The sequence below is a fragment of the Scyliorhinus torazame genome, chromosome 10 (genome assembly GCF_047496885.1).
Source record: "Scyliorhinus torazame isolate Kashiwa2021f chromosome 10, sScyTor2.1, whole genome shotgun sequence".
Taxonomy (NCBI): Eukaryota; Metazoa; Chordata; class Chondrichthyes; order Carcharhiniformes; family Scyliorhinidae; genus Scyliorhinus; species Scyliorhinus torazame.
In genome coordinates, this window is record NC_092716.1 from 252,364,011 (window position 1) to 252,388,791 (window position 24,781).

General features: G+C 48.8%; 1 protein-coding gene across 1 annotated transcript in view; it reads left to right on the forward strand.

The window, feature by feature from the left end:
* The window catches only part of svip (small VCP interacting protein), a 30,654-nt gene extending 7,969 nt beyond the window's left edge, over nt 1–22,685 (forward strand). The window contains exons 2-4 of the mRNA XM_072466671.1: nt 18,795–18,845; nt 20,401–20,514; nt 22,101–22,685. Coding sequence (XP_072322772.1) covers nt 18,795–18,845; nt 20,401–20,514; nt 22,101–22,115 — 180 coding nt within the window. The 3' untranslated portion in view covers nt 22,116–22,685. The remainder of the gene's footprint in view (nt 1–18,794; nt 18,846–20,400; nt 20,515–22,100) is intronic.
* Nucleotides 22,686–24,781: the final 2,096 nt, after the last annotated feature.

The following is a 24,781-nucleotide window of genomic DNA, read 5'->3' on the forward strand; positions in this document are numbered from 1 at the left end:
ACTGGACTCCTTTCCAACCCGGTCTGTAAAAAAAAAAAACTGAACAAGGGAGGATTTGGTATACAAACTGGTAACGGAGAGTAAACCAGAGCAGATAAGAGGAACAATGTCAAAAGAACATCTTGGCAATAGTGACCACAGTAAGATAACTGAGGAGAAAAGTATGACAAAGGTCAGGGGAGAAATTCGCCGTAATCGGTGCGATGTCCGCCGACCGGTGCCAAAAACGGCGCAAATCAGTCCGGCATCGCGCTGCCCAAAGGTGCGGAATCCTCCGCATCTTGAGCGGCCGAGCCCTAACCTTGAGGGGCTAGGCCCGTGCCGCACTGATTTCCGCCCCGCCAGCTGGCGCGGAAATGACATTGCCGGGCGGCGCATGCGCGGGAGCGTTAACGGCCACTCACGGCATCCCCACACATGCGCAGTGGAGGGGGTCTCTTCCGCCTCCGCCATGGTGGAGACCGTGGCGAAGGCGGAAGGAAAAGAGTGTCCCCACGGCACAGGCCCGCCCGCAGATCGGTGGGCCCCGATCGCAGGCCAGGCCACCGTGGGGGCATGCCCCGGGGCCAGATTGCCCCGCGCCCCCCCCAGGACCCCGGAGCCCGCCCGCGCCGCCTTGCTCCGCCGGTAAGAGAGGTGGTTTAATCCACGCCGGCGGGACAGGCATTCTAGCAGCGGGACTTCGGCCCATCCGGGCCGGAGAATCGCCGGGGGGGGGGCCCGCCAACCGGCGTGGCGCAATTCCCGCCCCCGCCAAATCTCCAGTGCCGGAGAATTCGGCAACCGGCGGGGGCGGGATTCACGCCAGCCCCCGGCGCCGGGTGGGAGAATCTCGCCCCAGGATAGTAGATTAGCGAAAAGCTGATTTTATGGAGATGTGGATAGAAATTGGAAAAATAAGAATGAAGGAGGACTCCTTCACAAGGACTTTCCTCCGGGCCCTGGCCACTGCAGTGCCCCCATCCCCACTGGCTAGACACTCAACAAGCCCAGTGGTGATAGGATGGCACGGTAGCACAGTGGTTGGCACTGTTGCTTCACACAGGGACCCGGGTTCAATTCCCGGCTTGGGTGACTCTGTGCGGAGTCTGCTCGTTTTCCCCGTGTTTGCGTGGGTTTCCTCCGGGTGCTCCGGTTTCCTCCCATAAGTCCCGAAGGACGTGCTTGTTCGGTGAATTGGACATTCTGAATTCTCCCTCCGTTGTGTCGGAGTGTGGCGACTAGTGGATTTTCGCAGTAACTTCATTGCAGTGTTAATTTAAGCCTACTTGTGACACGAATAAAGATTAATATATAGCCACACTTCGGTCGTGGAATCAGCTACAGCAACACTTCGCTCTAACTAAGGTGACCATTAAGGCCCCCATCTGCAACACACACAGGTTCACCGCGGCCAAAATGGATGCCACCTTCAAAATGTGGAGGCAGGACCGGGGGGAACGTTGATAGTTCGGGACTTCTACACAGGCAACAGACTGACAACACTAGAGGAGCTGATCGAGAGGTTCCAACTGACTGAGGGGAAACAAATTTATTTGGGTATATGCAACTCAAAAACATCTTGCGTAGGGAAACCAAGGCATACCCATGGCCACCACAACAATTGCTATTTGAGGACCTACTGAATGCAGACATTCTAGGGAGGGGAAACTGCAGGGATCTGCATGGGTGACTACAGGGAAGGGCATGTTCACCACTGGATGAGACCAGGGAAAAATGGGAGTAAGACCCAGGGTTTTAGATAGGGGGCGCAATTCTCCCATCCGGAGACTGTCCCAACGCTGGAGTGAAAACCGGAGTGTTTCACTCCGGTGTCGGAACCCACTCCCCAGCCCCTATTCTCCCGCCCCCGAGGTCGAGGTGCGGCGTCGCATTATTTACACCCGCCGGGCCTTGGCGCCGCGTAAATGACGCGCCCGGCGCCGTGTAAATGATGACACTTGCACATGCACGGTTGCCGTCCTCCCCGAGGCCGCCTAGCAAGAAGATATCGGATGGATCTTGCGGGGCGGCGGAGGAAAGGAGGTCTTCCTTCAGAGAGGCCAGCCCGCCGATTGGTGGGCACCGATCGCGGGCCCAGACCCCTTTAGAGGCCCCCCACCGTGCAGGAAGCCCCCTCCATCCCCCACAGGCCACCCCCCCCCCCCCCCCAGCGTTCCCGCCGGCAGCGACCTGGTGTGGAAGGTGCCGGCGGGAACCCATCGTGTTGGGCAGGCCGTTCCGCCCATCCGGGCCGGAGAATCGCCGCTCGCCCGTTGCCAACAGCGAGCGGTGATTCTCGCCGCGCCGGTTGCGGGGGGGGGGGGGGGGGGGGGGGAGGGAGAATCCCGGGGCGGCGTGGCGGGACTCGCACGGTGCCCCGGCGATTTTCCCACCCAGCGTGTGGGGGGGGGGGGAGGGGAGAACTCTGCCCAGGATGAGAACTCTAGAGCGAAGCATTGTACAGGGTGTACAGGCTCCCGGCGGTTGGGACCACGCGTGGCCCACGCCGTCGGGAACTCGGCCCAACGGAAGTGGAGTTGCGCCAATCCCAATGACGGCAATTTGGAGGGGGAGAGCATTGCGCACCGGCATCAACGGGGACCAGAGAATCGCGGGAGTGGCGCCGGGCCCGATTCTGGCGTCAAAGTGGATTCTCTGCCCCCGTTGTGGAGAATCCTGCCCTTTGTTTTCAGCAGACTAAAATGAGGGAACGAAATTGACTTCAACTTTCAACACAACTATTTCGCAAATAATTCCTATTTAACCTGATCAAATCGTTTGCATATATTTTCTAGTGGGGAATCTGCAATGTTTACCATCACTGAAATGGAAATGAAAATCGCTTATTGTCACAAGTAGGTTTCAATGAAGTTACTGTGAAAAGCCCCTAGTCGCCACATTCCGGCGCCTGTTCAGGGAGGCCAGTACGGGAATTGATCCCGCGCTGCTGGTCTTGTTCTGCATTACAAGCCAGCTGTTTAGCCCACTGTGGTTATGGGGAGCACGGCTTACTTTACAGGTGTGATGCAACAGAGATCTAAAGTACTTTTAAAACAAAACCATGTTTATTTATGAATCCAGTTAACACTTTATAAACCCACAGTAAACATCTCAACAACTATCAACACCAATAATCCCCACAGACACAATATTCTATAAGTAACCCTTCATAACTTTCCTAACAACATCCATAAGTCCAAAAGAACCTTTTTTATAGAAAGACAGCAAGTTTAAATTCTCTACAGAAACAGGCATTACATTGAAATCACCCAAATGAACATTCTTGAGCTTGTAGAGATATCCATACAGATCTGCTGGCTTTCGCTGCAGCTCTTCACTCTGAAAACAAAACTAAAACACACAGACACTCACCAGCTTTTTGCTCAAAGCGAAAGTAAAAGCAGAGACACAGCTCAGCTCCACCCACACACTGACATCACTGCAGCTATTTGATAAACATCCATTTCTTAAAGGTACATCCACTACAGCTATTTGATAAACATCCATTTCTTAAAGGTACTCTCACATGACAAGGGTCAACTCCACCTCCACTTGCGCAAGGCTAGGCCTAATGCAGCTGAGAGTGGTACACCGAGCTCACTTAACCAGAACCCGAATGAGCAAGTTTTTCCAAAGGCAGAGGACAAATGTGAACAGTTCCAAGAAGGCCCGGCCAACCACTCCCAGATGTTTTGGTCATGTCCCAGACTTGTCAGGTTCTCGACACCCTTCTTCGAGGCAATGTAAAGGTTGTGGGGATGAGGGTGGAGCCATGCCCGAGAGGGGCAGTCTTCGGGGTATCATAACTTAGCCAGGACTCTTTATGGGGAGGAAGTCCGATGCCCTTGCCTTTGCCTCCCTAATCGCCCGCCGGAGAATCCTGCTCGGCTGGCGATCAGCACCACCCAAAGCTGCAGACTGGCTCTCCGACCTATCGGACTTTCTCCAAATCGAGAAAATCAAATTCGCCATTCGGGGGTCGGAAGAGGGCTTCCACAAAAACGTGGGGGGTATTCACTCAGTTGTTCTAAGACTGTTTGTAGCCAATAACCAAAAAGCCAGAGGGAGGGGGGAATCTACAGAAGAACCACAGACACAATAGGGTGGGGGGGGGGGGGAGGAAGTAGAACAGGGGGTGTTGAAGGAAGGAGGGAACAAAGAAGCACAGAACCCAACCATAACCAACATGAAATAGTGCACGTAGCACCATGCCACCCCGACAGGGCCAGGTTGGAAGACCCAACGGGGAGGGATTGGGAGGGTAGGGGGAAATCAGGAGCAGGGGCCCTAGCCAAAACTAGGCACTTGCTGAGAACGGATGTGTATGGTGAGTGGTAACCAATCTATATAGTTTCTGTGTATGTTCACGTTCATCTTTGCTTTGTATTAAAAGAAATACATAATAAAAACATTTTTTTTTTTTTGGAAAAATAAAATTGGGAATGTTGGTGCATGATACAGAACAGCCGTGGGAAGGAACCATTCCAGAGAGTTCAGGAAAGCTATATTCCAATAACAACTGCATAGCATGCTTAACGTAATCTAATATCCCAGCATGCTTCTCGGATGTTATAAAACAGAAAATGACAGAACCACGTGAGGACCGATTGGGCCAGGTGACCAAAAACTTGGTCAAAGTTCAGTTTTGAGGTCTGTCTTAAAGGAGTTTGAAACAGAGATGTTGTTTAATCAGAAGTCCGTGCAGATCAGTGAGCACAGGGATGATAAGTGAATGTGATTTTGGTGTGAGGGACGGACACAGCACTGAGTTTTGGATGATGTCTGGTTCATGGAGGGTAGAATGTTGGAGGCCAGAAAGGAATATCGTGGAATAGTCAAGACTATAGGTACATCGAAATGAATGAGGGTTTCATCAGCACATGAGCTGGTATAGAGGTGAAAATTGCGTTCTTAGTGATGACATAACTGTAGTGGGAGATTGACTAGGTCAAATGACACTAGGGTTATGAATAGGTGGTTTAGTAGCAGACTGTTGCCAGAGAGAGGGAATGGAGCCAGTTGCTTGGGGTTGGGGATTGAAAACAATGACTTTAGTCTTCACAATATTGAGCTCAGTTGGCAGGATGGCTGGTTCGTGATGTAGAGTGACGCCAACAACGCGGGCTCAGTCCCCATACCAGCTGAGGTTCTCAACCTTGTCCCTTGCCTGAGGTGTGGTGATCCTCGGATTAAAGCACCACCGGTCAGCTCTGAAAGGGGAGAGCAGCCTATGGTCCTCTGGGATGATGGCAACTTTCATTTAACTGGAGGACATTTCTATTCATTCAGTACTGGATGTCCGGTAAGCAGTCAGATAAATTAACCATTTTTAACATAGAATTTACAGTGCAGCAGGAGGTAATTCGGCCCATCGAGACTGCACCGGCTCTTGGAAAGAGCACCCTTCCCAAGGTCAACACCTCCACCCGATCCCCATAACCCAGTAACCCCACCCAACACTAAGGGCAATTTTGGACACTAAGGGCAATTTATCATGGCCAATTCACCTAACCCGCATATCTTTGGACTGTGGGAGGAAACCGGAGCACCCGGAGGAAACCCACGCACACACGGGGAGGATGTTCAGACTCCGCACAGACAGTGACCCAAGCCAGAATCGAACTTGGGACCCTGGAGCTGTGCAGCAATTGTGCTATCCACAATGCTACAGTGCTGCCATGATGTGGAGATGCCGGCAGTGAGCACAGTAAGAAGTCTCAAGCCAGGACAGTTGGTAGGATTTCGCAAGCCCAGGCCAGACGGTGGGGAGTGAATGTAATGCGACAATTCACACCCCTTTAACCTGGGATTACCCCGCTCTCTTGCTCAGTAATGACTTAATTACCTGCAAATGCTTGCATTCAAAGTATCATCTTGCATCTTTGACTTTGTCTATATAAATAATTCTGGAACCTACCTCTTCATTCACCTGAGGAAGGAGCAGTGCTCAGAAAGCTAGTGATTTGAAAGAAACCTGTTGGACTTTAACCTGATGTTATAAAATAAATTAACAGCAGTGGAGGGATCGAGAGGGGAGGTGGAGTTAGGTGCTGTCAGTGTATCTCAGAAAGCGAACACTGCTTTTGGATGATCTTGATATAGACAGCATGTAGATGAGAAATAGGAGGAGGCCAAAGATATATCTTTGGAAGGTACCAAAGGTAATGGTGCAGGAACAGAGGCTGTGGCTATGGCGATAGATGAGAATCGAATCAGCTGAGGGAAATCCCACCAAGCTGGACAACAGTGAAGAAACATTGGAAGAGGATGGTGTGGACAACTGTGTCAGAGGCTGGAGGTAGATCAAGAAAGATGAGGAGGGAAAGTTTTCCTTTATTACAGACACAATGGATGCCATTTGTCACTGACAGAAATTGTGCCAGTTCCGTGGCAGGGCAGAAACCTGGGTGGAAGCATTTAAGCATGGGTCTGTGGAAAAGATGGAAGCACATTTGGGATGTGTGAATGGGTTTAAGGGCTTTGGAGAGGGAAAAGGCAGCATATTGTAAAGAGTTAAAAAATTCACGGATATCATCTATCTGGACAATAGTGACTGGGTAAAACATGTAAATGCCAAAAGGCAATTTGGGAATGGAATGTGCAGGATGTTGGGCAGGGTTAAAATCACAGCAAAATGACAGAAATATTAAATTGCATCACAATGTACCAGGGAATCTAATCTGGTAGCCATACCTTGTGAAATAAGATCAGAAATGTTACAACTGCATTAAAATAAACAGAAACATTAAGTAAATTAATCAAATATACAGGCTCCATGTGGATTACATGCACATTATAGAAGGAAAGGATAGGCGCTATCATACATTAACCTCTATTTATTTTGGAAAACTTTATTGATCCTGCGGATTGCCGGATTGCGCGCACATTTGAGAAACGAGACAGATATAGACCAATCAGGTTAACATCAGTGCAGTAAACGATGGCATTCCTAGTTGAGGAGAAGTGGAAAAACATTTCTAAACTGAAAAAGTTGCCATCAACTTGGCTTTCAAAAGGGAGAGTCTTGCTTTTCGCTTGACCATTTTAGGGGCTGGTTTAGCACAGTGGGCTAAGACAGCTGGCTTGTAATGCAGAACAAGACCAGCAGCGCGGGTTCAATTCCCTTTCCAGCCTCCTGGAATGTGACGACTAGGGACTTCATTGAAGCTTGTGACAATAGGCGATTATTATTATATATACGATAGAGGAGGAATTTCTGGAGTGTATGCGGGATGGTTTCCTGGACCAGCATGTTGAGGAACCAATAAGGGAGCAGGCTATCTTGGATTGGGTGTTGTGCAATGAGAAAGGATTAGTTGGCAATCTAGTTGTGAAAGAACCCTTGGGGATGAGTAACCATAATACGGTAGAATTCTTTATCAAGGTGAATAGTCAAATCTGAGACAAACGTCTTGAACCTCAATAAAGGTAGCTGTGATGGTATGAGGCAGGAGCTGGCAATGACAGACTGGGAAACATTATTGAAAGGAAGGACAGCAGGCAGACAATGGCAGGCATTTGAGGAACGAATTGATGAACTCCAAAAAAGTTGTTTATTGTGGGTAGCATGGTGGTTAGCACAATTGCTTCACAGCTCCAGGGTCCCAGGTTCGATTCCCCGCTGGGTCACTGTTTGTGCGAAGTCTGCACGTTCTTCCCATGTGTGCGTGGGTTTCCTCCGGGTGCTCCGGTTTCCTCCCACAGCCCAAAGATGTGCAGGTTAGGTGGATTGGCCGTGATAAATTGCCCTTAGTGTCCAAAATTGCCCTTAGTGCTGGGTGGGGTTACTGGGTTATGGGGATAGGGTGGAGGTGTGGACTTGGATAGGGTGCTCTTTCGAAGAGCCGGTGCAGACTCGATGGGCCGAATGGCCTCCTTCTGCACTGTAAATTCTATGATCCCTATGATTCATTCTTGTTGAATTCTTCAAAGAGGAGACAGAACTAATACAGTAATAAATCTGGATTTCCAAAAGGTTTTCAGTATCATCCCGCACAATACACTAATGGTTAAGGTTGAAGCACATGGAGTCGGGATGATTTGCAGAATCGACAGCTGGCTGAAGAACAGAAAGTAGAGATTAGGGAAATTCAGAGTCGCAAATGGCGGAAAGTGTTGCCCCCCCAAAGATCACGTGCTGTTTACAATTTATATTTATGATTTACACTTTGGAATCAAAAGCACCAATTTCTAAATTCATGGGTCACATCAAAGTGGGAGGGGTATGCAACACTGAGAGGACAGCTACAAATTACAAGAAGACATGAATGAGTGTCCGATGGCACATGGATGGCAACATTGAGAAATGTGAGATATCACAGTTTGTTAAAATAAGGAGGTTATGTATTACTTGGAAAATAATCTAAATGGTTAGAGGAACAAAGTACAAATCTGCCATTCTTTTAGTGATTTGTGTAAGCCAGCAAGGCAGTAACCAAAGCAATTGAGTACTAAGATTCACTTCGTGAGGGATAGAATTGAAAAGTTGGGAAATTATGTAGACTCATTGGGGAATTGAGTGTATTTCTGGTCACAATATTTAGAGACATTAGAATGGGTGTACAAAACAATTTGCAATGATGGTACCAGATCTGTGAAGAAAGGATGGAAAGGCTGTTATGATGGATTTAGAAATTGTTATATATTATGTTTTATATCTGTGGCAATAATGTTTTAAAAGCCTGAGTTAAGGTATATATTTGTTGTAGTAATATTATTAAAGAATCTAGGTTAAGGTATCCAGACTGTGTTTCTGCTAAATCTGTAATTAAGGAGTTGTAAAAGGTGTGGTCATGATTGATTCCAACCATTTACTTCTGTACACATAGAGGGGAACCCTTCACTCCCTCTGTCGACATTTCGCAGAGACCGTTCCCTCCCAAGATAATCTAGTCCACTCCTCCACCATATCCAGTACCTCTCCCATCACCCATGACACCTTCCCATACAATCGCCGAAGGTGTAACACCTGCCCCTTTACCTCTTCCATGCTTAACATCCCAGGCCCAAAACACTCATTCCAGGTTAAGCAGCATTTCACTTGCATCTCTTCCAATTTGGTCTACTGCATTTGCTCCTCCCAATGTGGTCTCTATATTGGAGAGACCAAACGTAGACTGGGTGATAGCTTTGCTGAGTATCTTCGGTCTGTGCACATTCAGGACACTGACCTTCCCGCTGCTTGCCATTTTAACAAAATACCCTGCTCCCATGCCCACATGTCTGTTCTTGGCCTGCTGCAATGTTCCAGTGAAGCTCAACGCAAACTGGAGGAACAACATCTCTTCTTCCGGTTAGGCACGCTACAGCCTTCCGGCCTGAACATCAAATTCAACAACTTCAGATGATCAGCTCTACCCCACCTCGACCCATTTGTTTTCACCCTATTTCATTTTAACTGTCTTTTACCATTTCGTTCTTTCTTAATATATATTTAATCCCCCCCCCAATCTTATCCACCTTTCTTTAACCTTTCTCTTTGCTTCCCCCTCCCCCTCTCCCAAATCTAGTTTATCCTCTGATGTTAGTTTCTCTGCTGTTTGGCCTTTCACATCTTTTGTTCTCTCTGGGGACTGCCATTAACACTCTTTTCCCTTGGTTTCTGTGGCCATTAGCACCCGGTTTCCCTGGGTTTCTGTGGCTATGATTCATCTTTCATTCTCATTCCAGAGTATAAACATTTCCCACTTTCTCTGTCTGTTAGCTTTGACAAAGGGTCATCGGACTCGAAACGTTAGCTCTTTTCTCTCCCTACAGATGCTGCCAGACCTGCTGAGATTTTCCAGCATTTTCTCTTTCGTTTCAAGTCTGTCTGTAGTTTTGCAGTTCGCCATTGGATTTGTGTCTGAAAAGACAGAAGGATTTTAAGTTGGACAGCAGTTTTGTCAAATGCTGCTCGGTTGAGCTTAAATATACTGGTTCTGCTCCTGAAAGGGTCTCTCCAAAAGTCTACACAACTAAGCAAGTAATCTGTTGATGTTTTGTAAGTGCATTTGAACTGTAATGGGTCGCTTAATTGAAATGAAAATCACTTATTGTCACAAGTAGGCTTCAAATGAAGTTACTGTGAAAAGCCCCTAGTCGCCACATTCCGGCGCCTGTTCGGGGATCGGACCGTGCTGCTGGCCTCCCTTGGTCTGATTTAAAAGCCAGCTATTTAGCCCAGTGTGCTAAACCAGCCCCTATTGGACTTGTAGCAGGTATAGATAGTAAGTTAAGTTTGTGTTTAAGAACTGTTTAACTGATAATTGGAAAGCTATTTTTTGATAATGAGGTTAGTTATGTCTATAAATTAAAGATTGTTGGAAAATAAAACATATGTGTTGATCAGAGCCATCACTCCTGCCGGCAAGTATCCTTTCCTCACAGATTTACACAAACAAATTGTTTGGTGTTCTTGTCCGGTACCCCAGTAAATACTGGGGTCTGCTCCGGTATCCCAATAAATGCTGGGGTCTGCTCCGGTATCCCAATAAACGCTGGGGTCTGCTTCCGTATCCCAATAAATGCTGGGGTCTGCCCTGGTATCCCAATAAACGCTGGGGTCTGCTCCGGTATCCCAATAAATGCTGGGGTCTGCTCCGGTATCCCACTAAATACTGGTGTCTGCTCCGGTATCCCAATAAATGTTGGGGTCTGCTCTGGTATCCAAATAAATGCTGGGGTCTGCTCCGGTATCCCAATAAATGCTGGGGTCTGCTCCGGTATCCCAATAAATGCTGGGGTCTGCTCCGGTATCCCAATAAATGCTGGGGTCTGCCCCGGTATCCCAATAAATGCTGGGGTCTGCTCCGGTATCCCAATAAATGCTGGGGTCTGCCCCGGTATCCCAATAAATACTGGGGTCTGCTCCGGTATCCCAATAAATACTGGGGTCTGCCCCGGTATCCCAATAAATGCTGGGGTCTGCTCCGGTATCCCAATAAATACTGGGGTCTGCTCCGGTATCCCAATAAACACTGGTGTCTGCTCCGGTATCCCAATAAATACTGGGGTCTGCTCCGGTATCCCAATAAATACTGGGGTCTGCTCCGGTATCCCAATAAATGCTGGGGTCTGCTCCGGTATCCCAATAAATACTGGGGTCTGGTCCGGTATCCCAATAAATACTGGTGTCTGCTCCGGTATCCCAATAAATGCTGGGGTCTGCTCCGGTATCCCAATAAATGCTGGGGTCTGCTCCGGTATCCCAATAAATGCTGGGGTCTGCTCCGGTATCCCAATAAATACTGGGGTCTGCTCCGGTATCCCGATAAATGCTGGGGTCTGCTCCGGTATCTCGATAAATGCTGGGCTCTGCTCCGGTATCCCAATAAATGCTGGGGTCTGCCCCGGTATCCCAATAAATGCTGGGGTCTGCTCCGGTATCCCAATAAATGCTGGGGTATGGTCCGGTATCCCAATAAATGCTGGGGTCTGCTCCGGTATCCCAATAAATGCTGGGGTCTGCTCCGGTATCCCAATAAATTCTGGTGTCTGCTCCGGTATCCCAATAAATGCTGGGGTCTGCTCCGGTATCCCAATAAATACTGGGATCTGCCCCGGTATCCCAATAAATGCTGGGGTCTGCTCCGGTATCCCAATAAATACTGGGGTCTGCTCCGGTATCCCAATAAATGCTGGGGTCTGCTCCGGTATCCCAATAAATGCTGGGGTCTACTCCGGTATCCAAATAAATGCTGGGCTCTGCTCCGGTATCCCAATAAATGCTGGGCTCTGCTCCGGTATCCCGATAAAGGCTGGGGTCTGCTCCGGTATCTCGATAAATGCTGGGCTCTGCTCCGGTATCCCAATAAATGCTGGGGTCTGCCCCGGTATCCCAATAAATGCTGGGGTCTGCTCCGGTATCCCAATAAATGCTGGGGTCTGCCCCGGTATCCCAATAAATGCTGGGGTCTGCCCCGCTATCCCAATAAATGCTGGGCTCTGCTCCGGTATCCCAATAAATGCTGGGGTCTGCTCCGGTATCCCAATAAATGCTGGGGTCTGCTCCGGTATCCCAATAAATGCTGGGGTCTGCCCAGGTATCCCAATAAGTGCTGGGGTCTGCTCCGGTATCCAAATAAATACTGGGGTCTGCTCCGGTATCCCAATAAATGCGGGGGTCTGCTCCGGTATCCAAATAAATGCTGGGGTCTGCCCCGGTATCCCAATAAATGCTGGAGTCTGCTCCGGTATCCCAATAAATGCTGGGGTCTGCTCCGATATCCCAATAAATGCTGGGGTCTGCTCCGGTATCCCGATATATGTTGGGTTCTGCTCCGGTATCCCGATATATGTTGGGGTCTGCCCTGGTATCCCAATAAATGCTGGGATTTGCTCCGGTATCCCAATAAATGCTGGGGTCTGCCCTGGCATCCCAATAAATGCTGGGATTTGCTCCGGTATCCCAATAAATGCTGGGGTCTGCCCTGGTATCCCAATAAACGCTGGGGTCTGCTCCGGTATCCCAATAAATGCTGGGGTCTGCTCCGGTATCCCGATAAATGCTGGGGTCTGGTCCGGTATCCCAATAAATGCTGGGGTCTGCTCCGGTATCCCAATAAACGCTGGGGTCTGCTCCGGTATCCCAATAAACGCTGGGGTCTGCTCCGGTATCTCAATAAATACTGGGGTCTGCTCCGGTATCCCAATAAATGCTGGGGTCTGCCCCGGTATCCCAATAAATGCTGGGGTCTGCTCCGGTATCCCAATAAATGCTGGGGTCTGCTCCGGTATCCCAATAAAAAACGGGGTCTGCTCCGGTATCCCAATAAATGCTGGGGTCTGCTCCGGTATCCCAATAAAAACCGGGGTCTGCTCCGGTATCCCAATAAATGCTGGGGTCTGCTCCGGTATCCCAATAAAAACCGGGGTCTGCTCCGGTATCCCAATAAATGCTGGGGTCTGCTCCGGTATCCCAATAAATGCTGGGGTCTGCTCCGGTATCCCAATAAATACTGGGGTCTGGTCCGGTATCCCAATAAATGCTGGAGTCTGCTCCGGTATCCCAATAAATACTGGGATTTGCTCCGGTATCCCAATAAACACTGGGGTCTGCTCCGGTATCCCAATAAATGCTGGGGTCTGCTCCGGTATCCCAATAAATGCTGGGGTCTGCTCCGGTGTCGCAATAAATGCTGGGATTTGCTCCGGTATCCCAATAAATGCTGGGGTCTGCTCCGGTATCCCAATAAATGCTGGGGTCTGCTCCGGTATCCCAATAAATGCTGGGGTCTGCTCCGGTGTCGCAATAAATGCTGGGATTTGCTCCGGTATCCCACTAAATACTGGTGTCTGCTCCGGTATCCCAATAAATGTTGGGGTCTGCTCTGGTATCCAAATAAATGCTGGGGTCTGCTCCGGTATCCCAATAAATGCTGGGGTCTGCCCCGGTATCCCAATAAATGCTGGGGTCTGCTCCGGTATCCCAATAAATGCTGGGGTCTGCTCCGGTATCCCAATAAATGCTGGGGTCTGCCCCGGTATCCCAATAAATGCTGGGGTCTGCTCCGGTATCCCAATAAATGCTGGGGTCTGCTCCGGTATCCCAATAAATGCTGGGGTCTGCTCCGGTATCCCAATAAATGCTGGGGTCTGCTCCGGTATCCCAATAAATGCTGGGGTCTGCTCCGGTATCCCAATAAACGCTGGGGTCTGCTCCGGTATCCCAATAAATGCTGGGGTCTGCTCCGGTATCCCAATAAATGCTGGGGTCTGCTCCGGTATCCAAATAAATGCTGGGGTCTGCTCCGGTATCCCAAGAAATGCTGGGGTCTGCTCCGGTATCCCAATAAATGCTGGGGTCTGCCCCGGTATCCCAATAAATGCTGGGGTCTGCTCCGGTATCCCAATAAATGCTGGGGTCTGCTCCGGTATCCCAATAAATGCTGGGGTCTGCCCCGGTATCCCAATAAATGCTGGGGTCTGCTCCGGTATCCCAATAAATGCTGGGGTCTGCCCCGGTATCCCAATAAATACTGGGGTCTGCTCCGGTATCCCAATAAATACTGGGGTCTGCCCCGGTATCCCAATAAATGCTGGGGTCTGCTCCGGTATCCCAATAAATACTGGGGTCTGCTCCGGTATCCCAATAAACACTGGTGTCTGCTCCGGTATCCCAATAAATACTGGGGTCTGCTCCGGTATCCCAATAAATACTGGGGTCTGCTCCGGTATCCCAATAAATGCTGGGGTCTGCTCCGGTATCCCAATAAATACTGGGGTCTGGTCCGGTATCCCAATAAATACTGGTGTCTGCTCCGGTATCCCAATAAATGCTGGGGTCTGCTCCGGTATCCCAATAAATACTGGGGTCTGCTCCGGTATCCCAATAAATGCTGGGGTCTGCTCCGGTATCCCAATAAATGCTGGGGTCTACTCCGGTATCCAAATAAATGCTGGGCTCTGCTCCGGTATCCCAATAAATGCTGGGCTCTGCTCCGGTATCCCGATAAAGGCTGGGGTCTGCTCCGGTATCTCGATAAATGCTGGGCTCTGCTCCGGTATCCCAATAAATGCTGGGGTCTGCCCCGGTATCCCAATAAATGCTGGGGTCTGCTCCGGTATCCCAATAAATGCTGGGGTCTGCCCCGGTATCCCAATAAATGCTGGGCTCTGCTCCGGTATCCCAATAAATGCTGGGGTCTGCTCCGGTATCCCAATAAATGCTGGGGTCTGCTCCGGTATCCCAATAAATGCTGGGGTCTGCCCTGGTATCCCAATAAATGCTGGGATTTGCTCCGGTATCCCAATAAATGCTGGGGTCTGCCCTGGCATCCCAATAAATGCTGGGATTTGCTCCGGTATCCCAATAAATGCTGGGGTCTGCCCTGGTATCCCAATAAACGCTGGGGTCTGCTCCGGTATCCCGATAAATGCTGGGGTCTGCTCCGGTATCCCGATAAATGCTGGGGTCTGGTCCGGTATCCCAATAAATGCTGGGGTCTGCTCCGGTATCCCAATAAACGCTGGGGTCTGCTCCGGTATCCCAATAAACGCTGGGGTCTGCTCCGGTATCTCAATAAATACTGGGGTCTGCTCCGGTATCCCAATAAATGCTGGGGTCTGCCCCGGTATCCCATTAAATGCTGGGGTCTGCTCCGGTATCCCAATAAATGCTGGGGTCTGCTCCGGTATCCCAATAAAAACCGGGGTCTGCTCCGGTATCCCAATAAATGCTGGGGTCTGCTCTGGTATCCCAATAAAAACCGGGGTCTGCTCCGGTATCCCAATAAATGCTGGGGTCTGCTCCGGTATCCCAATAAAAACCGGGGTCTGCTCCGGTATCCCAATAAATGCTGGGGTCTGCTCCGGTATCCCAATAAATGCTGGGGTCTGCTCCGGTATCCCAATAAATACTGGGGTCTGGTCCGGTATCCCAATAAATGCTGGAGTCTGCTCCGGTATCCCAATAAATACTGGAATTTGCTCCGGTATCCCAATAAACACTGGGGTCTGCTCCGGTATCCCAATAAATGCTGGGGTCTGCTCCGGTATCCCAATAAATGCTGGGGTCTGCTCCGGTGTCGCAATAAATGCTGGGATTTGCTCCGGTATCCCAATAAATGCTGGGGTCTGCTCCGGTATCCCAATAAATGCTGGGGTCTGCTCCGGTGTCGCAATAAATGCTGGGATTTGCTCCGGTATCCCAATAAATGCTGGAGTCTGGTTCGGTATCCCAATAAATACTGGTGCCTGGTCCGGTATCCCAATAAATGCTGGGGTCTGCTCCGGTATCCCAATAAATACTGGGGTCTGCTCCGGTATCCCAATAAATACTGGGATCTGCCCCGGTATCCCAATAAATACTGGGGTCTGCTCCGGTATCCCAATAAATACTGGAGTCTGCTCCGGTATCCCAATAAATACTGGAGTCTGCTCCGGTATCCCAATAAATACTGGGGTCTGCTCCGGTATCCCAATAAATGCTGGGGTCTGCCCCGGTATCCCAATAAATACTGGAGTCTGCTCCGGTATCCCAATAAATGCTGGGGTCTGCTCCGGTATCCCAATAAATGCGGGGGTCTGCTCCGGTATCCCAATAAATACTGGGGTCTGCTCCCGTATCCCAATAAATGCGGGGGTCTGCTCCGGTATCCCAATAAAAACCGGGGTCTGCTCCGGTATCCCAATAAATGCTGGGGTCTGCTCCGGTATCCCAATAAATGCGGGGGTCTGCTCCGGTATCCCAATAAATACTGGAGTCTGCTCCGGTATCCCAATAAATACTGGGGTCTGGTCCGGTATCCCAATAAATGCTGGAGTCTGCTCCGGTATCCCAATAAATACTGGGGTCTGCTCCGGTATCCCGATATATGTTGGGTTCTGCTCCGGTATCCCAATAAATGCTGGGGTCTGCTCCGGTATCCCAGTAAATGCTGGGGTCTGCCCCGGTATCCCAATAAATACTGGGGTCTGCTCCGGTATCCCAATAAATACTGGGGTCTGCCCCGGTATCCCAATAAATGCTGGGATTTGCTCCGGTATCCCAATAAATACTGGGGTCTGCTCCGGTATCCCAATAAATGCTGGGGTCTGCTCCGGTGTCCCAATAAATGCTGGGATTTGCTCCGGTATCCCAATAAATACTGGGGTCTGCTCCGGAATCCCAATAAATGCTGGGGTCTGCTCCGGTGTCCCAATAAATGCTGGGATTTGCTCCGGTATCCCAATAAATGCTGGGGTCTGCTCCGGTAGCCCAATAAATGCTGGGCTCTGCTCCGGTATCCCAATAAATACTGGGATTTGCTCCGGTATCCCAATAAATGCTGGGGTCTGCTCCGGAATCCCAATAAATGCTGGGGTCTGCTCCGGTGTCCCAATAAATGCTGGGATTTGCTCCGGTAGCCCAATAAATGCTGGGCTCTGCTCCGGTGTCCCAATAAACGCTGGGGTCTGCTCCGGTATCCCAATAAATGCTGGGGTCTGCTCCGGTATCCCAATAAATGCTGGGGTCTGCTCCGGTATCCCAATAAATGCTGGGGTCTGCTCCGGTATCCCAATAAATGCTGGGGTCTGCTCCGGTATCCCAATAAACGCTGGGCTCTGCTCTGGTATCCCAATAAATGCTGGGGTCTGCTCCGGTATCCAAATAAATGCTGGGGTCTGCTCCGGTATCCCAATAAATGCTGGGGTCTGCTCTGGTATCCCAATAAATGCTGGGGTCTGCTCCGGTATCCCAATAAATACTGGGGTCTGCTCCGGTATCCCAATAAATACTGGGATCTGCCCCGGTATCCCAATAAACGCTGGGGTCTGCTCCGGTATCACAATAAATGCTGGGGTCTGCTCCGGTATCCCAATAAATACTGGAGTCTGCTCCGGTATCCCAATAAATACTGGAGTCTGCTCCGGTATCCCAATAAATACTGGAGTCTGCTCCGGTATCCCAATAAATACTGGGATCTGCCCCGGTATCCCAATAAATGCTGGGGTCTGCTCCGGTATCCCAATAAATACTGGGGTCTGCCCCGGTATCCCAATAAATACTGGAGTCTGCTCCGGTGTCCCAATAAATGCTGGGGTCTGGGCCGGTATCCCAATAAATACTGGAGTCTGCTCCGGTGTCCCAATAAATGCTGGGGTCTGGGCCGGTATCCCAATAAATACTGGTGTCTGCTCCGGTATCCCAATAAATACTGGGGTCTGCTCCGGTATCCCAATAAATGCTGGGGTCTGCTCCGGTATCCCGATAAATGCTGGGGTCTGCTCCGGTATCCCAATAAATACTGGGGTCTGCTCCGGTATCCCGATAAATGCTGGTGTCTGCTCCGGTATCCCAATAAATGCTGGGGTCTGCTCCGGTATCCCAATAAATGCTGGGGTCTACTCCGGTATCCCAATAAATACTGGGGTCTGCTCCGGTATCCCAATAAATGCTGGGGTCTGCTCCGGTATCCCAATAAATGCTGGGGTCTGCTCCGGTATCCCAATAAATGCTGGGGTCTGGTCTGGTGACCTAACAAATGCTGGGGTCTGCTCCGGTGTCCTAACAAATACTGGGGACTGGTCCGGTATCCCAATAAATGCTGGGGTCTTGTCCGATAATCCCAGTACTGTGAAGAGAATGGATGAGCAGTGAACTAATTTGGGTCTTTAAACCCTGTGCATGGTTCTGATAGAGAGAAAGAAAGTTTCCACTTCTGGGGAAGAGCCAAACTGGAGACCATGAATACAAGACAATCACTAAGAAATCAAATGGTGAATTCAGATTAAACATCTGCACGCAGGGTGTTGAAAATGTGGATTTTACTACCACGGAAGTAGATAAAGTGCATGGTATAGATGCTTTTAAGGGAAATCTACATAAGCATGTGAAGGAGAAGGGAATGATGCTGATGGATGAGGACGGATGAGAGAGGCTTGAGGAAACGAACACTGGCATGAGCTGGTTGAGCCAAATGGCCGGTTTCTGAGCTGTATATTCGACGCAACTCCACCTTGAGAAAAGCATTATCAGATAAGCTTGGTTCCATTATGAAAAGTTTGGGGGAAAGGTGAAAATAATAAACCAAGATTAATTACTAATTAAAATCAAAACCAACAAAATTGGAATGACGAGGGCCGCACGGCGGCGCAGTGGTTAGTCCGTGTGGAGTTTGCACATTCTCCCCGTGTTTGCATGGGTTTAGCCCCCACAACCCAAAGATGTGCAAGATAGTTGGATTGACCACGCTAAATTGCCCCTTAATTGGGAAAAATGAATTGGGTAGTCTAAATTTATAAAAACAAAAAAAATTAGAATGATGAGAAACAGCTTCACAAAGTTGAACATCTTTTTATTCTCTACATCTACAAGCTGCTGAATTTTGTGTTCATTTTTATCGACCTAGGATACCAGAAGAAGGCAACTAGCAGAAGCGGCTGAGAAGCGACAGAAAGAGGTAGAAATATTAATTAATATTCTGTTTTCCTGAAATATGTTAACAACTTTAGCCGTATGGTTAGTAGTCTGTTGATAGGAGGGAATATGTCTGAACTTATTAATAAATTTATAATTACGACAACATTTTTAAAAAAAAAATCTGATTCACGATTTTCTTGTATTCTACTTAATGTTGAATTCACAAAACAATGTGTTTATTATTTTTTAAAAATGTTTCCAAAAAAATCTTGAGACATTTTCAATACAGACCAAGGTGCCCCTGGGCTATACTAGTGTCATCTTAAGCAATTTTAGAAGAGTTTCTTTTTCAGTTTCCAGTTTATGCTCTGATAATGGCCTAAATATTCCAGTCTCCCGGATGTTCGGAGACCAGACCAGACCGACGATGGAAGATGTGCGTCAGGGCCCTGCGAGAAGTCCTGACACACACATCTAGGTGGGAATTTCCCAGGAACCTGGGCAAATGTCTCCAGGTCTGAGCTAGAGTTGGAGACGTACGACAGATCCGTGCGACTTAATCTTGATAGTCATCCAGAAAATGTCAGCCGGTTTATAACTTGGATAACTGCACAACTGACCCTTCCCAATCACCACCCGACTAACCTTACCCCGACCACCCGACTGACCCCCAGACAAATACATTTGCCCACCCTCTCGCTCGCCCATTAAAAGACTAGACCATTTTTAGCTGCTGTACTCTGATAGGTATTTAGCATTCTCACTTCCTCTGACCCTGCTGCAATCCACTGGAGTTCCCCATGAGATGTTGTTTAACCAATTTCTCCTTCAGCTGGGATTGAAAGATCCCGGAAGAAATGACCAGTAGTGTTGGGTCGGAAAAATATTCGCGCGCATTTCCACTAACCGGAAGATTCGCGCTTTACAAAGTAAACTAATGGAGGTTCATCACTTTCCAAGCTCATGTCATAAATGCACCCCAGAATCATCTGTTCTTGATTCAGGCCCACTGCAGCCCTCTGCCCCAGCATTGGCAGCCAGGCCTTCAGCTGTTTATCTCTGGGATTCCTTCAGTAGACACCCCCCCCCCCCCCCCCCCCCCCCCAGGTCTCACAGTGCCCACCGGTCGAGTAAGACTTGAAGCGTTCCGGTGGACACCCCATGTTCCCTATCCAAAGACACCCGGCCGTGAACGTATGCGCGGTAGAGGGACAGGCAGTCGAGTTGCACAACTGCTGCTGCCTGCACCTGTTAACTGGCCTGGCCCAGGAGCAGGTTTCTCTCCTATTTATATGTGATCAAACAATGCCCTTCACCTGTGTATCCTAACAATGTAAACAATAATTAACAAATCTGTGCAGGAATCCATGCCTGCCACTAATCTGTATAGAAATTGTAAGCGTGCTGCTCTTTTCTGATGCATTGACAACTGGTGAGAGGTCCCTATTGTCCAACACCATGCAGACATTGTTACTCTGCAAAATGTAGTTTTCCTTCTCAAAAGTGGTGTTTCCCCAAGAGATATGTTTTGGAGTTAAGTAATATCTTCAGCGGTGTATTTAAAGTTTGAAAATTTCTCCCACTCTTTTGGAAAGAATGTTCACAGGGGCGTGAAGAATCCCGAGTCTGTGGAACGGAAGAAGAAGAAGCAGGAGACTTTGGAAAAGCAACAGATGAATTCCACATCTGCAGGAGGTGGTGGCCTCAGGGTGAGAGATTATTCATACTGTGCACTGAGGCATCTCCTCCTCATAATGAATGGGAATTCAGTAGTTTATTAGCTAACTGGTGAGGGGGCTATGGGTTTAAGTTCTCACTCTGGAAACAGGGTTAGTCTAAAAAAAATATTCCCACAGAAAACCAAGTCATTTCATTCTAAATGCCCGTTTAACATTTGACAAGTGTTAATTATTGCCAACCAAGATCTGACGCTGAAAATTACTATTATAAATTTGGAGTCTCATTCCTTCAGGTTTTAATTGTTGGAGATTTTAAACGTGTCACATTTTACAATAGAAATTAAACTTTACCTTTGTCTGTTGGTGGGTAAGGAATGGAGTGCAAAGAATCAGGGGCGGGATTCTCCGCAATCGTCGCGATGTCCGCCGACCGGCGCCAAAAATGGTGCGAATCAGTCTGGCATCGCGCCGCCCCAAAGGTGCGGAATTCTCTGCATCTTAGGGGGCCGAGCCCTCACCTTGAGGGGCTAGGCCTGCGCCGGACTAATTTCCGCCCCGCCAGCTGGCGGCAAAGGCCTTTGGTGCCCCGCCAGCTGGCGCGGAAATGACTTTGCCGTGCGGCGCATGCGCGGGAGCATCAGCGGCCGCTCACGGCATCCCCGCGCATGTGCAGTGGAGGGGGTCTCTTCCGCATCCGCCATAGTGGAGACCATGGCGAAGACGGAAGGAAAAGAGTGCCCCCACGGCTCAGGCCTGCCGCGGATCGGTGGGCCCCGATCGCGGGCCAAAGGCTACCGTGGGGGCACCCCCCGGTGCCAGATCGCCCCGCGCCCCCCCCCCCAGGACCCCGGAGCCCGCCCGCGCCGCCTTGTCCCGCCGGTAAGAGAGGTGGTTTGATTCTTGCCGGCGGGACAGGCATTCCAGCAGCGGGACTTCGGCCCATCGCGGGCCGGAGAATCGCCGGAGGGAGCCCGCCAACCGGCGCGGCGCGATCCCCACCCCCGCCGAATATCCGGTGCCGGAGAATTCAGCAACCGGCGGGGGCGGGATTCACGCCAGCCCCCCGGCAATTCTCCGACCCGGCGGGGAGTCGGAGAATCCCGCCCCAGAAACATGAAGAGTACAGGGAGGAGGGCGGCTGTAGTAAGCTCTACGGATAGGGAAAGATTTAGCGATAAGGATGAGAATGTTAAATTTGATGGATTTCAAAATTGCAAGTGAGCCTGTCAGTGCGTGAAGAGGGATAAAAGCAAATTACTGCGGATGCTGGAATCTGAAACGAAAGAGAAAATGCTGGAAAATCTCAGCAGGTCTGGAAGCATCGTAGGGAGAGAAAAGAGCTCACGTTTCGAGTCCGATGACTCTTTGTCAAAGCTTTTCGCCTTTCACCCGCCTGACCCACCCTCACTTCTATTGTTTATTTGTGGTATTGACTGTGGAAAGTAATGCAATGCAACTTAATTGCTCATGTTTAATATCTGAAAAAACTTGAGATATAGTTTATGTATCCGAGTAACCAAAAAACTAGTGCCATGTGTTGCGACAGGGTTACAGACCCGATTGTTTTGTAAATTGCTGAAACCATTACATTCATTATTTGTTTATTTTTATTCCAGTGGCAAGTTGGTTAAAGAAGCTGAAGAACTGGTAGAAGACCTTCAATATTGCCAATGTAGCATTGACCTTGCTGGCCTGTGTTACTGAGAGGCTCATGTTCTCTGCGTCGCTTTCGGTGTTTGGTTAGAAAGATCCAGAAATGTGCCATCCTTCGCATTGAATGTTCTGTACAAAGGCTCTCTGTATTCCTACAGAAGTGTACAATGTTTCTTCTCGTAATTTAACAACCCATGCGCTAATGTTTAAAACGCCACACTAATCCAGACATGTCTGAGAAACAGTGGGAACTGCTCATGACTTGGATATTGCTGTTCCAAAGGGTCCTTTTTCCTTCTGCTTTAACCAGCGATTGTGTTGCTAGATGTTTACTTTCTGTGCATTGACATTATTTATAAAGCAGTATAGCTACCTATTGTGGATTTTTGTAGATAATTCAGCTGCAGCTTTACTAGGCAAGGTTTTCTAGATTTATAAACACATAATTTTCTAAACCTTTGTGCCTTGGATATTGTGTGGGGCGATGTGTGACAATTTGCTTTCTTTTAATGCTATAGCTTGTGTTTATTAAAATATTTAGCATCCTTTTTGGTGCTTGTTTTAATTTATTGTACGAATGTTTTTCGCTGCCGAAATTGTTGATTCTATTGGGCTAGACCTCTGCATTCAACTACCTCTAAATAAATGTACTCCATCCATGTAGGAAAACTACAGGGTTTATTTTAGGACTAATAAAACTCTTTTTGTAGAATTGATTACATGTTCTTAGCTGATTATACTTTGGAAATGATACTAATTATGTACAAATATTTGTTATTCTTTGCATGAGTAAAACAAACCCCCAAATAATTGTTTGTCATTAAGTGATTCGACTACGGATCCCTGTGTTTGTCACTGACTGTAATAGCCCCTCGTGGCAAAAGGAGTGTACTTGCTGTGTTCCTCTTTATTGTATAATACATACAGTATCTTCCAAGGTACGCAGGTTCTGATGCCATCTTTGCCCCTTTAGATGGTCCTCATTGCTACTGAGGCAAATTTCTGCATGTGGTAGGGGGACCTTTTACACCTCATGACAGAGGCTGTTCTTTGTTTAAACCTGGACAGTACATTGCCAGGATATTTTTCTCCAGTGTTGCTACTGATGGCGATTATGTTCACGCACAGCGTTCAGCACCATTCGTGACTCCTCAGATGCTGAAGCGGTCCATGTCCAAATGCAGCAAGACCTGGACAATATCTAGGCTTGAGCTAACAAATAGCAAGTAACATTTGTGTCACAACATTGTGCCCGGTTGTCCAACAAGAGAGGGTCCAATCCTCACCCCTTGACGTTCAATGGCATTACCATCACTGAATTCCCCACTATCAACTCCCAGGGTGTTACCACCATTGATCAGAAACTGAACTGGACCAGCCATATAAATACTGTGGCTACAAGAGCAGGTCACAGGCTAAGAATCCTGCAGCGAGTAACTCGCCTCCTGATCCCCCAAAGCCTGTCCACCATCTATAAGGCACAAGTCAGGAATGTGATGGAATACTCCCCACTTGCCTGGATTAGTGCAGCTCCAAAAACATTCGAGAAGCCAAACACATTCCAGGACAAAGCAGCCGCTTGATTGTTACCCTTTCCACAAACATTCAATCCCTCCACCAGCGACGAACAGTAGCAGCCGTCTGCACCATCTACAAGATGCACTGGAGTAATTCACCAAGGCTCCTGAGACAGCACCTTCCAAACCAACGACCGCTACCGTCTAGGACAAGAGCCACAGATACCTGGGAACCCCACCAGCCGGAGGTTCTCCTCCCAAGTCACTCACCGCCCTGACTTGGAAATATATCGCCGTTCCTTCACTGTCACTGGGACAAAATCCTGGAACTCCCTCCCTAACAGCCCAGTGGGTGTACCTACACCTCAAGGACTGCAGCGGTTCAAGAAGGCAACTCGCCACCACCTTCTGAAGGGCAACTAGGGATGGGCAATAAATGCCGACCTAACCAGCGACGCCCACATCACGTAAATTAATTTTTAAAATGCTGTGAATAAAATCCTGTCTTTTCAGAGCAATGATTTGAATATGATAGAATAGCCCCATTGAGAAACTGGCATAGTTAAACTTCATATGGAATTATAAATGATGGTTTATTGTTTTATTGGAATCCCTTTGTTGAGGTCCCTTAAATAAGTGTGATATGATGTACCGTTTTGCATCTTGTTCAGTTTTTTTTTCATTTGTGGGATGTGAGCGAGGTGGGTAGAACAAATGTTTTACTGCACATTCCCTGATTGCCCTCGATAAGTGGGTGACAAGCTGCTCTTTTATACTGCTGAAGTTTGGTGATGTAGTTGCACACACATAGAATCCCTGCAGTGCAGAAGGTCATTTGGCCTATCAGGTCTGACCGACTCTCTGAAAGAACACCCTACCGAGGCCCACTCCCCCAACGTATCCCCGTAACCCCTCCTAACCTCCACATCTTTGGACTGGAAGGAAACCTGAGAGAAAACTCACGTAGACACGGGGAGAAAGTGCAAACTCCACACAGACAGTCACCCAAGGCTGGAATTGAACCCGTGTCCCTGGCACTGTGAGGCAGCAGTGCTAACCACTGTACCACCGTGCCACCCCCAACAGAAGTGTTGTTAGGTAGGGAGTTTCAGATTTGGATCCAGTGA